The sequence below is a fragment of the Hakea prostrata genome, chromosome 9, assembly GCF_041222555.1.
Source record: "Hakea prostrata isolate BN-2017 chromosome 9, UWA_Hpros_2, whole genome shotgun sequence".
In the NCBI taxonomy this organism is placed as follows: Eukaryota; Viridiplantae; Streptophyta; class Magnoliopsida; order Proteales; family Proteaceae; genus Hakea; species Hakea prostrata.
In genome coordinates, this window is record NC_142608.1 from 52,229,791 (window position 1) to 52,245,155 (window position 15,365).

The window sequence follows — 15,365 nt, forward strand, 5'->3', positions numbered from 1 at the left end:
AGATTCACGTTTTTAGTGTAAAAAGGTGAATCTGTAGATTTATGGGTAAGGGGTGAAATCCAGAGATTTCAAAAAAGCTATACAATTGTACATTCACAAAAATCATGTCGATCAAATAAATTTTTAGGATGAATTCACAGATTTCATTCCACAACCAAACACTTAATTTTTTAAATTATAACTCCATAGATTTGAAGTCTACAGATTTGAAATCTCTAGATATTTGAAATCTACAGTCTCATGTAACCAAACAGGCTCTAAATAAATTATCCCCTTACCTCTCTAAAAGCCAAAAAAGGACATGTAGAGTAGATTCCATGCACCAGACCAAGATCGCCAGAACCTTTTTTTTTTTTCCTCTTCAGAAGGGAATGGGGTGGCCTCATAACAAAAACCCTGTAAAACCGAAACAGTTGGAGAAACAATGCCGAACTGCATTCACTGCAACAAAGAAATTGCAGGCCTCTGGGCCAGCATCTGTCTTGTTTTCGTCATCAGCACAACATTCCCTACTCCAACGCCTCATCAGCCCACGCTCTTCCTCTACCATCTCTTCATCGGCACCTTCTTCTTCCTCCACCACCTCATCATTGTTACCATCCGACCATCTGAAGAAATCTGCTACCAACTTGGCACTTGATTGTTTGTCAGGCATTTGTTGTTCTGAATCCTTATCTTCGAACAACAGCTTACAGAATTTCACAGGGATCCCGTATCCATGTACATTCTGTATCTCAATAGCATCATTGCTTTCTAGCGGAAACCCAAACCAGTCGAAGCCTTTGCAATGGTGGATGCAGATTATGTCTCCCTTACCGGTGAATTCACTTAGCTCCTTAACTCTAACGGAATTTCTGAAGTAAATCCTTCTTCCTCCCTGAAGATGGATATAAGCTTCAACCTGAAACCCGTGTTGTTCCAGCAGTTTCTTATATGTAGATGGAAAAACAATACACAGAATTGGGGACCCTCGATCACCAGTGACAATTGGGTTGCTTCTCACAACACCTTCGACAATAAAATCAACAAGTCTTCCCTGCAGTTGAATCGTAAATTCCTATCAATCAATTAATCGGTGCTCCCCAAAAGGAAAAAGAATAAAAAGTTACAGGAAGAGAGAAGAATAAAAGTACCTGCCCGGATATTTTCCTCCTTGTCTCTGTCAATTTGTCGCAACCAATGACCTCACACCTTCGTAAAGATTGAGCTCCTTCAAAGCAGTGAATTTTCTCTAGATTTATACAATCAAAAATATATAGATTGCTCAATCTTTTCAGGTATGATATATCAGGTAACTCTGTTAACTTATGGCAACCTTTAATGTCCAAATATTCCAAGGATTCTGCTCCTTTGATGCACTCGATATTCTCTAGATTTACACAATCGTAAATGTGTACTTCCCTCAATCTTTTGAGGTTTGAGAAATCGGACAACTGTGTTAACTTGTGGCAACTCTGTACCCACAACACTTCCAAGGATTCTGTTCCTTCTAGGCCACGGATGTTGTCTATTAATTGGTTGCAATTGTACATGCTTAAAGCTTTCAAGGATTTTATTCCTTCCAGGCCCCAAATTTCCTCTAGATTTTCACAATCAAAGACATCTAGACCCCCCAACTTCTTCAGGTTTGACAAATCTAGTAGCTTTCTTAAATTGGGGCATTTCCTCAAAGCCAACGCTTCCAACAATTCTGTTCCTTCAAAACCCTGGATTTTTTCTAGGTTTTCAGCATTGTCAATGCGTAATTTCCTCAGCCTTTTCAGATTTGACAAATCTAGTAACTTTGTTAATCTGGGGAAATCATTTACAGTCAACTCTTCCAAGGATTTTGTCCCTTCAATGCAAGAAATTTCATTGAGATTTTCACATCCTCCAACGGAAAATATCTTCAATCTCGAAAGGTTTGACAAATCAGGTAATCTTACCAGTGATTTGCAATTATAGATAAATAATTTCTTCAATAATACCAAGTCTGAAAGATTAGAAATTAACTGCAATGAATTACAGCTCCAAACTTCCAAAGTAGCTAAAGTGGAGGGAAGCCTTGGGAGAGATTCAATGTTCATGTAGCCTTCCAAACGTAGCTCCTGAAGCTGACAAGGAAAACTACTCTCACTAATTTGAAGTGGTTGAAGCATCCTGTTGTCGCCTATTTCATCTTGCTGTGAGGCCATGCTCATTTTTAACACCTCTAAGCATGAGAGCTTTGAAAAATCATCTGGTAATCTCAAAATCATTGTACCTGTCAAGTCTAAGCAAGGCAATCTCCTTAGTCTACCCATTGAGGTTGGTAGTCTTGCCAGTTTATTACATTCTGAAACAGCTAGTTTCTCAAGCTTCTCTAACTGCCCTACACCATCTGGCAATTCCTCAATCTTTGTGTAACTTACCAAAAGCTCAACCAAATGTTTTAGATTACCAATGGACATAGGCAACCTATTGAAAGACTGACACTTACTGAGAATAAGGATTTTGAGAGAAACCATCTGACAAATGCTCTCTGGTAGTTGCAAAAGAGATGTGCTGCTGAGATCTAATCTTTGTAAGCAAGGAAACCATTTGAAGAAGTTGGAAAAGACAAAGAAATGATTGCAGCAGCTCAGATCAAGAACCTTCAATTTTCGAAACCGCTGTCAACCAAAATAATACATATAAAATAGCAGTCTTTCAAATTCAAGAAGGAAAAAAAATTGACAATCAAACAATTGAAGAGATAAAATTACAATCATATTCTACCTTTTTATTATTTTGAGGTCCATCATTCCAAGTTTGGTTGATGCCGCTGCAGAACAATTTAAGATGAACTAGCTCCTCATGATAAAAATTGGCTAGCAGAATTTTCGAAGTAGGAGCCCACCACTTTAACCATCTTAATTGGGAAGGAAGATTTGAAAAATCCCCACTAATGGGTTTGTTACCGTGTATATCTAGAAGGCGGAGAAACCTCAAATTGGGCATCTTTGCAAAGTCATCAAAGCTTAAATCGTCTATGTGCATTTCATTTGGAAGGAGAATACCCTCAACCATTTGAGTGGCCTATAGCAGAAAAAAAGCATTAAAGTAAGAAAATTTTGTTGCATACAAATCTCTCTCCCCCCCCCCCCCAAAAAAAAAATGTAAAACCTCTTTTAGAAGGGAAGCTGTCTCAACCTTTGTATTTTTGTGCTTTTGCTTAGATTTTAACCCTTATCTGTGTTTGTTGCCCATCTTTGACCATGAGATGGAGTGACATTCTCTTAATAGGATCAAATGATTATTTGTAATAAAAAAAATTAGAAAAAAGGATGACACTCACCTTGTCTTTTTCAAATGCTTTTAAGATCTGATCATCAGACCACAATCTAGTACTTTTCGAATGATCCCCATTAATGTTCATCGAGGCAATTCTCATCCCCATAAATCGAAGTTCATCATGCATGTTCATCGCCTTGTCAATAGTCTTCAGGAGGTGCATTTGGATGAGTTCTTTTATGGCTAATCTTGGATACAATTCACAAGCTTCCCACAACTCAATTATCTGATCTACCTCTGCTCCAATGAAATGGCATGCAATATCAAGAAATATGATTTTTGCATTATCACTTAATTGGTTGTAACTTATCATCAACCTTGCAAATACTTTATCCTCATAGCTTTTAATCAACATTCCAGAGACCTTGTTATCACGGATATCTTTCAATCCACATAGTGTAATTTCCCATTCTTCTTTGCTCTTGTCACAAAGATAAGAACCCAACACTTCTAGGATCAGGGGTAACCCATCAGCATGGCCCACAACTTCATACATTAGCTCAGTATAATCATCTGGAGGGTTAGTCATTGAAAATGCATGCAAACCAAGGAGCTGAAGAGAATTCTCAGAATTTAGTCCCTCAGGCTCATATATTTTAATATCTCTATCAGCTTTATTTACATTCAAGCAATGCTCATTTCTAGTTGTTATGATAACCCTGCTGCATTCACCAAACCAATTGATCCCACCAGCTAATGCATCAAGTTGTATATGATCATCGACATCATCAAGAATGAGAAGAACTTTTTCTCTATGAAGTCTTTTTTCTATCAATTTTGATCCTTGAGATGCACTGCTTATGTGCTGCTCCTCGCCCAAGATATCTCTAAGAAGCCGGTTTTGAAGAGAAACTAATCCCTTATCACCTTGTGAAGCTTCTTCTCTCACATTAGCAAGAAAACTACTCCCATTAAAGCTTGTAAAGATGCGATTATAGATAGCCTTTGCAATAGTTGTCTTTCCCAGACCGCCCATCCCACAGATTGCCACAAATCTTACACCATCAGAACCAATATTTAACATAGGAAGTAGGATATCAATACGTGAATCGATTCCAACAGGATGCTTACATTCATCCAACGGGACGTTATTTAGCTCTCTCGAAGCCCTACGAACAATTGACTCGACTAAATTTAATTGGCCCCTGCAATTTCTCAAAGTAAAGAGCGGATCAGAGGAATAAATAAGAATATGCATAACTCTGCAAAAAGATTAAATAAATTCCTTAAATCTTTGAAAATGATAAGCAGTAACGGGTACAAAAATGAGAAATCTAATCTTGTTAGGTGCAAAGGTGTGTTGGTACTGTTTATTGTTACAGTTTATCTCACAACTACATCACTCCACGTATAGAAAGGAAACTATATGAAGTGTACGGTTCTAATCTGATAAACAGCAAGAAGAAGGTAATCTCTCAAGTTAAAAATATGCCACACATGAAGAGAGCAAAACTTACTCAATAGTTGCGTTTCCCTGGAGGGTCCATCCTTTCAGATTCCCGACCTCTCTCAAAGCATTCTTCCATCTCTCAACAACATCAAAGCTGTACTTCTCCTGATATTCCTGAAACGGTCCCTCAAAGCTTCCGGTCTGATGTCGAACATCTCGTGGCTCAACATCGATGAATACGGGAAGAATGGTTTGACCTTGAGATGAATGACACTCCCAAATCTCAGAAAGCTCCAAGAGACAGTATTTGCTATGTGCGTAGCTTTTGGAGATGACAGAAATGGAGATTTCAGACCCTCTAATTGCTCTCAGAAGAGAGGGGCAAATCTCTTCTCCTTCCCGAGTTCTTTACTATCTATGAAGGTCTGGATTTTCTCCCTCATTAGAGCTCTGTAAAGCATGGTGACAAAGTTTGTCCGAGTATCTGGACCTCTGAAGTTGATAAACACATCATAAGAAGAAATTCGACCGGACGGAGTAGATGAAGAAGCCATTAACTTGCAGTTGCAGAGGAGTATTTGGTGCTTCTTTTTCTGCCCTTTTCTTGTAAAGCTTGAGGAGCTGATCGTTTTCCATTGGTATACAACCTACCTTTTCTACATCAATTGTTTATTATGCAAATCTCATTGGATTCCCTTGTTGCTTGGCTGGATATCATTTCAACTTTGAAAAGTAGTGCAACAAAGCAAATCCAGCATCTTCTTTTGCTTTCTTCTCTCGGTGAAAGTCTTTTTTTCCTTTTATTATTTTTTTCCTATTTTCGGGGGGTGGGGAAGGAGGTGTAAAATGGTTGAAAGTCTTTCGGACTTATTAAAACAATTAATATATAACAGTGAACTCTTTCAAGTTAAAAGTAAATTAAAGTGGTACCTAAAGAGAGACCTTTGCTTTTTGGTTTTTGTGAACTGAGTTTCGTCTAGGTCCAGCTTGTAAGTTTGACTGGGTCTAACAGATTGGCTCTTTCTATGTTCTTTGCATGTCCTCCTATTCGGCCCTTATTGGTATAATATGGGGTGGATGCCCATAGCTAGCAGGTAATCCGCACCTTGACTATTCTTTAGAAAATTATTTGCTACATATAATATAAATATAAGACGAGAGACTTTACCGCTAACTCTAAGGAGATTAATTTGAATGCAAAGAGAGATTAACCAAACTCATAACATGAATCAATAGAGGATTGATAAAATCATCAAATGAGTAGTATTTATATGGTTCGAAATTCAAGATTGATGTTATACTCCTCCAAAATTTTGGTAACCCCAGATCCATATGTAATTAATTAATATTGGTAAGGGAAACGCATGACGGCATAGACAATGAGTTTGATTCTACTAACTCATGGGAGGTTCCACACCATTGATATGGTGGGTCTCACCACCGAGATCATGGGTCTCACTTTCTAGAAGTGGCACTCCCACCATATCAATGGTGTAGAGCTATCCACTCTTCTCCAAAGTTTAGATCAATTGTGCTTGTTTCATATTCTTCCATTAAATATTTAGCAAAGAGTGTCAATTTTATACATTGATAAAGTGGATTAGACATGGGAGAGGAATGAAGGGAAAACAATCCACATTTACTAAAAAAAAAAAAAAGGGAAAACAATCCACATTGATAAAATGTACTAGACATGGGAAAAGAATCCTGATAATAGATCTAAACTTCTTTTACAAGTTACATTTTATTGAGCAAATGAAAACAAGTTTTGCTTTTATAACATCCACCTCACACTATGAGAATGCTTATTTCAGTATTATATATATATTTTTTTATTTTAATACGAAAACTTCTTTTTTTAGGTTTGCCAAAAACCGGTTTCATAAACCAGTGGTTCGCCCGCGTCGCACATCCTGGCTGTGGTGGGTGAGTCTCTTAGCGGAGATTTTTTGCATCCACAAGGATTCGATACCAGAATCTTGCTTAAGCGAACTAAGCTGCTTACCACTTAGACCAAACCCCGTTGGTATACGAAAATTTCTTTATTCCTACTTTTATAGAGATAGTAAAAGAATAATCACTTTACCTTTTTTTTTTTTCAAACAAAAAAGTGCCTTGAAACAGGAAACTAGAAAGAAGTGGTAAAGTATGTCTTCTACTTTTTTTTTTTTTTTTTCCGGAAAAGTAGATCATTGTTTAGGAAGTGGGTCTCAAAATGTCAAATCTCTGGATTCATGAATCTGAGAATTATACCCGTTTGGTTGTAAAAATTTCTAGATTCATGAAATTTAGAGATTCACCTCTTTACACTAAAAACGTGAATTTATAGATTTATGGGTAAGGGGTGAAATGCAGAGATTTCAAAAAAACTATACATTTGCATATTCACAAAAATCACGTCGATCAAATAGTTTTTTAGGATGAATCCACAGATTTCATTCCACAACCAAACATCTAATTTTATAAATTATAACTCCATAGATTTGAATTCTATAGATTTAAATCTCAAGACTCATGTAACCAAATAGGCCCTAAGACACATCTTAGGCTCTTTTTTGTATCAATTATCATTCTCAATTATGAGAATTTTTTATTATTTTAAATTATTTAGCATCTATTATCAATTTTATTTTTATTTAAAATAATAGAAAAGCTTCTAAAATCCATAATAGACAAAAAGTCTACTATGGATTATGGTAAGAATTTTATTATCTTCATTTATGCAAAGGTTTACTTAAAATTTTATAGTTAAGATGAGTCTAAAATAGTGAATACACATTCTTTTATAGAAATCTATATTTTATTTTTTTTCTCTTTTCTTTTCTCTCATTTGTTCAATATCATTTTTCTAATAATTTTTTGACATACTAAACTTATTTTTTATTCCATAATTTATTTTTGACAAAATTCACCAAATAATTTTTCATTCTTGTACTTATTTTTTTTCAAATAGGCATAATAGAGAATGATTAATTGATATAAAAAAGAGCGTAAAATAGGACTGCTTATTATTTTTCATTTTCCCTAGCTGTGTGTTTCATCAAAACATTTCAAAGGAGTGAATTTTCTTTAGATTTTCAGAATCATTAATATATATATATATATATATATATATGTATGTATATGCAACTATTCCTTTCATGTTGGACCTGTCAGGAAATTCTTTTAATTTGTGGCAACCTTCCACTCTCAACTCTTCCAAAGATTCAGTTCCTTGGATGCTGTGAATTTCCTCTATCCTTCCACAATCTCCAATTTCTAACACCGTCAGTTTTTTCAGGTTTGATAAATCCGATAGTGTTGTTAAGTTGTGAGAACTCCCCACTCTCAACAACTCCAATGATTCTGTTGCTTTGAGGCTGTCGATTTTCTCTAGATTTTCACATTCGATGTGCAATTCGCCCAGTTTTTTCAAGTTAAACAAATTCCATAACTTTGTTATCTTGTTGCAGCCCAACATAGAACTGTATTCCAAGGACCCTGTTCCTTCCAATCCGTGAACAATTCTAGAGAAATGCATTATTGCCGTTTTGATTATTCTGGAAACTACAGCTTTACCCTTAAATTCTGGTTCAGATCTCTGTCAAACAACGAGGTGATATAAAATATTCATTTATTTTAAAATGTAATGAAATAAATGAGGAAAATAAGAAGTTCATGTGTATTACTTTGGGGAGGATCATTTCAAGCTAGTTTGATACTACTTTTGAAAAGTCAAAATGAACTAGTTCCTCATGATTAGTGTTGATCGGCAGGATTTTCAAAGGGGCAATACAACCAGCTGAACTATCTTAACTGAGAAGGAAGTTACAAAAAGTCCCCATTGAGGTTGTTAGTATTATACATGCCAACTTATTTGAGAAACCATAAATGGGACATCATGTGGAAGTCTTCAAAGTTTAGATCATCTATGTGCACATCAAATGGAAAGAGGATACCTGCAACCATTTGAGTTCCTACAGCAGGAAAACATTATTCTAAGTAAAGAAAATTTGATGCACACACATCTAACAAAAGAACAAGGAAATGTGGTGAATCTTATTTAATACGTCTTATATAATTAATCGTGTAGAACTAAGACTATAAGTTAAAAGGAGCAATTCCCAGTGCCATAGCTCCATATAGTCCTCAAGATCAAAAATCAATTCAGTCTCAGCATTTTCTGCACAATGGGGTTGCTTGCACATAGGAGTGTCAATTTGGCCCTGCAAACCAAAGCCCATCTTGAGCCCAGATGGGACCTCAGCAGGGTTAATTTCTTGATCTGAATCCTCCAGTTTCGGGTTTTGTTAACCCTTGGCTGTGGGTGTGCATCTTGTTGAGGCAGCACATGCACAATCATAGGCATAAAATGTTGGCCAAATTGATAGAAAATCAGGAGAAACTAGATATTAACAGGAGAAATTAGAAGACAACAATTAAAAGAATATATCAATACTAATTAACACGAAAATTGAAATACACCCAAAAAGGAACCTGAACCGGAAGCAAAAAGAGTAAAGAGGAGAATCGTCAAGGCACGGCAGACGCTTTCCTTAAAATAGATTTGTCCCCTCCCGATGTGTGCTCGAGGATCTAATGGACATCTGTCTCCCAGGATACAACAATGAACAATGGTATACTTAGCACAAAGTAGACCGCAACGACAAACTTGATGTGTGCCTTCCTTCTATCACTGTAAGATTCGAAACACGAACAACTACTCAAACCATTGACAAGATTCACAAAACCATTAAGAAAACCCTTAAAGCACTTTTAACACTCTTCTTAAATCATAAAAGAAAAACCCAAAACAACACCCATCTTCATCTAGGGGGGATCCTATTTATAAAGAAGGTTTATGTCTCATTAACAAGCTTGAAAAATGAAAAGCCATTGTCATTTACAACCAAACTTAATTTGTTTAGAAACACGATATTGGTAGAATGGTTGATTGATCAATGATCTCAAGCCTTCTATTTATAATTAAGTGGAAAATACAGTATTACAAGGAATAGAACTTTACATGAATACAAACTCTAATTTAACTCCTATACAAACTCTAATTGAACTCCTAGTAGAATCCAACACTCCCCCTCGATTTGAGGCATAGATATTAGTCATGCCCAACTTGCCTATGATAGGAAGGAAATCTCTTTCTTTCAAACCTTTAGTGAAAACATCTGCTACTTGATCTCCAGATCTTACAAAAGGCATGCAGATAAGCCCTTGTTCCAACTTTCCTTTGACAAAAAACTTGTCAATTTCAATATGCTTAGTTCGATCATGTTGCACTGGATTAATAGCAATACTAATTAATAGCAGTCTTGTTGTCACAATATAACATCACCGGATTTGGGACTTGGACTCCAACATCTTGCAGCAAGCCTTTCAACCATAGTAGCTCACAAACTCCACGGACCATAGCTCTATATTCAGCTTCAGTACTAGATAAAGCTAACACATTCTGTTTCTTACTTCTCCAAGTAACTAGATTACCTCCAACAAAGGTACAGTAACCTGAAATTGACTTCCTGTCTGGAGATACAGCCTAGTCTGCATCAGTGTATGCTTCTACTTTTTGATTATCAGTTAGTGAAAAAATTATTCCTTTTCCAGGAGTTCCCTTCAAATACTGTAGTATTCTGGTAACAGCCTTCATATGAGCTAAATATGGATCATGCATGAATTGGCTCACTATCCCTACAGCATAAGCGATGTCTGGCCTAGTGTGGGATAAGTAAATAAGCTTCCCTACCAGCCTTTGGTATCTTCCTTTGTCCATTGGTTCTCCCTCTTTTTCTTCAAGTTTACCTCCAACTTCAATAGGGGTATCAATTGCTTTACACCGCAACATCCCCACTTCTGACAATAGATCTAGGACATACTTTCTTTGGGATAGGAATATACCTTTCTTTGATCGAGCCACCTCAATCCCTAAGAAATACTGTAACTTCCCTAGATCTTTAATTTCAAATTCTGTCAAGAAAGTCCTTCAACTTTTGAATGTCTTCACCATCATTCCCAGTGATGACAATATCGTGTACATAGACAATAAGAAGTATGATGTTAGGACCTGGCTTCTTGACAAATAGTGTATGATCAGCATTGCTTTGCTTGTATCCAATAGAAGTCATTGCCTTCAGGAGGCGTCCAAACCAGCATCTACGAGACTGTTTTAACCCATAAATTGACCTCTTCAACCAACAAACTTTTCCTACAGTATTGTCATCAGATAAACCATGTGGGATTTCTATATAGACTTCTTCTACTAACTCCCCATGTAAGAAGGCATTATTTACATCTAGTTGGTGCAAGTTCCAGTCTTTGTTCACAGTTACAGACAACAAAACTCTAACAGTGTTTAGTTTCGTAACAGGGGCAAAGGTCTCCTGATAATCAATCCCATAGGTCTGGGTAAACCCCTTTGCAACTAGTCTAGCTTTCAACTTTTTGATTGATCCATCCATATTTTGTTTAACCACAAATACCCATTTTCAACCCACTGGTTTTTTTCCTGGAGGAAGTGTAACCAGCTCCCAAGTGTCATTTTTCTTCATTGCCTGCATTTCCTGCATTTCCTCTACCATAGTTACCTTCTATCTCTTATCAGCATAGGCTTCCTGCTAACTTTTAGGAATAGATACAGATGACAGAGAGGATATAAAAGCATGGTAGGAGTCAGACAAAGAGTTATAAGAAACATATTTATCTATGAGATGTTGAGTACAAGATCTGACCCCTTTTCTAACAGCAATAGGAAGATCAGAAGAAGATACCTCAAGGGGAACAGTAGAGAATCCGATTCGGGGAGCAGGAGACCGATGTGGTCATGTATCACCTTTCTCCACCTACTTTAGCCGGTTGTAATCCTTCTTCCGATAAGTCCGCACCTCCTTATTCTGGTCAATCTGGTTTTGAAAGACCCCAACGGTGTGTCTCACAGAGTGGTCTCCCCCTGGCTAGGTTCTTCACATGGTTCAGAAAACGAAGGGGGAGGATTAGAGTCCTCAAGTATACTGGCCGAAGTCTCCCCTTGGTCAGGAAACTCTTCTGGGACTCTTAGTTGTGTTGGTGTGTGATAGGAAGATCTAGAGTCTGAAAGAACACCTCTCCTCTAGGACTCTCCCCCTGGAGAGATGTATAGTAAGGGCAAGACTCATTAAAAATTACATCCATGGATACAATGGTTTTTCAGGAAGGAGGATGATAACATTTGTACCCTTTCTGAGTAGCAGAGTACCCCAAAAATATGCAACGTAGGCCGCGGGGAGCCAGCTTACTCTGGTGGGCTGTGATTCTGGCATAACATACGCATCCAAAAACCTTTGGGGGAATAACAAAAGAAGAGGCTCTCTAAAGAATCTCATTAGGACATCTAAAACCAAGTATCCTACTGGGCATCCTATTCATAAGGTAAGAAGCAGTGAGTATAGCATCACTCCAGTATTGGTCAGGTACATTCATATCAATCATAATGGAACGGGCTATCTCTAAGAGATGTCGATTCTTCCTTTTGGCAACCCCATTTTGGGCGATCGTATCAATGCAACTGGTATGGTGTATTATGCCAAAGTCAGAGAGATATCTCTGAAATTCACCATCAATATACTCTGTGCCATTGTCACTGCGAAGGATCTTGACAGTGGCATTGAACTGAGTTTTAATCATATTATGAAAATCACGAAAACACCGGAAAACCTCATTTTTTTTGTTTTTAAAGATAAATCCATGTAGAACGAGAGTGACAATCAATAAAAGTAACAAATTACCTATGGCCAGTAATAGACACACGTCGGCAGGGACCCCACACATCAATATGAATTAGCATAAAAGGAATAGTTTTTCTATTATGCAGAGAAGGTAAATAAGTAGAACAAATATGCTTCGCAAAAATGCAGGCTTCACAAAAAAAAATTATCCTCATTATAAGAAGAAACCAAATAAGGAAATATTTTCTTAAGAGTTCCTAGAGGGGGGTGACCTAGCCTACGGTGCCCTTGATGAATGTCTGATATTACCGAATGGACCGAATTAGAAGATGCAGTCAAAGCAGAAGCAGATCCTTCAATCGGCTTGAGCAAATAAAGTCCATTGTCTAGTTTACCACATCCAATCTCCTTCCCCGTGACCAGATCCTGGAAGACACAGTAAGATGAGAAAAAAATCACTTTACAATTCAAGTCATGTGTAAGACTACTGATAGAGAGCAAGTTCGTAGAGAAAGAAGAAACATGTAAAACTTTAGACAAAGAAAGTGATGGAGAATGCTGAATGATCCCTTTTCCAGCAATGGAAGAATAGGAGCCATCAGCAATTCGAACTTTATCTTTTCCAGAAGTTGGAGAATATTTTAAGAAAGAGGAGGACAAACCTGTCATATGATCTGTGACTCCTGTATCAATGATCCAAGGAGTAGAAATTGAAGAAACTTGAAAGCCTGTAAAAGTTTTACCTGAAGTAGCAAGGTAGGAGTTGGTATGGGTAGTAGAGGAAGCACCTGTCGAGGCTATACCGGCAGTAGAAGACTGCAGAATGCGTCGCAACATAGCAAACTCCTGTGAAAAACCAACGTCTGCAGAGGGTGTGGTGGAAACTGTCTCAGAAAGATTAGCCTTTGGTTTTCCCTTTCTTTGTGCTCATAATTGCTCAAAATCAGCAGGCTTCCCATGTAGTTTCCAACAATTTGCCTTGGTATGATATGGTTTGTGATAGCACTCACACTTGACAATTTCCTTAGCCGGATCAAATTTAGTGCGAACAGATTGTAAGGCTAATTTCTCTATAATAGGAGTATGAAGCATGGCTAAGTGACGACTTTCCTCACATTGAACAAGAGCATAAGATTGTTCTAGTGTAGGAAAGGGAGAACGAATTAAGACTTGTACTCTAATATGATCGTACTCCACATTTAAACTTGCCAAGAAGTCATATACCCGAATCTTATCAGTGTGCTTCCTATAAGTAGTCACATCATCTGGGTTAGTGGGATGATAATCCCCATAATGATCCAACTCCTGCCAAAGAGATCCCAGTGTGGTATAATATTGGGCCACAGTTAATTCCTTTTGGGTAGTCTCATGAAGTTTCTTTTGTAGCTCATAAACCTATGCATCATTCCCCAACTGTCCATATGTTTCAGTAGTAGCCTTTCAGATTTGGGCTGCGGTATCAAGTAATAGATATCCATAGGCAATATTTGGAATCATGGAATTCAAAAGAAATGACATAATAAGAGAGTCATTTGAGATCCATTTATCCTGTGAAATGCTTGTGGTAGTAGGTTTGATAGTGGTGCCCGTAATGTATCCAACAAGTCATCTTCCGGCAATAGTCAGGTAAGCAGATCGGGACCAAATCAAATAATTTGTCCTATCAAAGCTTATCGAAAGAGGATGAAGAGTGGGGTAAAGTTCGGACCAGTGGGAGTAGGAGTACCATCAATAGTTGTCATGTTGACAAAATTATCTGCAATTCTTCAGTCTTCAACCTTTTGAAGTAACAGAAATGTTGCAGAATGCAATAGCTGAACAACCCAAAACAATTTTAAGTAATGATAACACGTGAAAAATATCTTCTCAAGTTACCTCCTAATTAATATATTGTTGAACCAAAGTACACCAGTAAAGTTTCTAGGAAAGACTGGAGAGACACAACCGGTCCGCTTAAATACCAGACTCCTTAGACAAAATTTTCCTAGACATGCACTTAATCACCCAATATACATTTCCAGGATACCCGAAAAGAAAACAAACACGTGAATAGCGACTTAAAAAAAAAATTCTACAGCACCTCCGTAGGATGAAAACAAAATCTTGCTCAATAATCAAAATTTGGCTCTGATACCATGTTGAGAAACACGATATTAGTAGAATGGCTGACTGGTCAATGATCTCAAGCCCTCTATTTATAATTAAGTGGAAAATACACTATTACAATGAATAGAATTTTAAATGAATACAGACTCTAATTGAACTCCTAGTAGAATTCAACATAATGAATTAAGTTTTGGGAAATGAAGAGCTTTAGACATTTATAAACAAGATAGGGAAAATGAGAAGTTTCTTGGGAAGTAAAGAGTCCCAAAACCCTCCATTCATGGACTATACTAGGGAAATGAGAAGTCCCTTGAGAAATAAAAGGTCTCATAACCCTCCATTCATGAACTATCCTTGGGAGATAAAATAGCTAATAGTCCATAGGTATTCCATACACTTATTTCCACAAACACTCCATAATGAATGATTTTCATTCACATTCACTCATTTTGAGCATATTCCAACAATCCCCCACATGAATGAAAATGACAATGAAAATCAAAATAAACAAAGACCCGATATGGTGATAGAATTCTATGGTTAAAGCCTGCTTAGGATAGGTAGGTTTTGCCTTTGAACCTTCCCTTGTGAAAGTATATGCACTTTACTGGCTAAACAATAAATGCGATGTCTTTGAACTATTTTGCCATTTGTGTAAATGATGATATACTCCACACAAGCATCCCCCTGACACAATTACAGTTCTCATGGTTATGTCCATTTTGGTCGTAGACATCGTCCTGGTTATGTCCATTAAGGAGAATCTAGCCCTCACAATTCTCCTTTGAAGTGGCCCCTCTTCTCTCTCACATAGGTGATTTCTTACTTAAGAGTAACCCACATTACTCCGATTGGATCCAACTTTTGTCCAAAGCGTAAGAATCATT

At 37.2% G+C, this 15,365-nt stretch overlaps 1 protein-coding gene across 1 annotated transcript; it reads right to left on the reverse strand.

The window, feature by feature from the left end:
* Window positions 1-264: 264 nt before the first annotated feature.
* Window positions 265-5,327, reverse strand: LOC149005501 (disease resistance protein RPS4B-like). Its single transcript, XM_089167728.1, is given in 6 exon segments — window positions 265-1,036; window positions 1,134-2,630; window positions 2,737-3,036; window positions 3,296-4,436; window positions 4,749-5,082; window positions 5,085-5,327. Coding segments are annotated over 6 exon segments (4,077 nt in total). The 5' UTR covers window positions 5,236-5,327; the 3' UTR covers window positions 265-382.
* Between the last annotated feature and the right edge of the window lie 10,038 nt (window positions 5,328-15,365).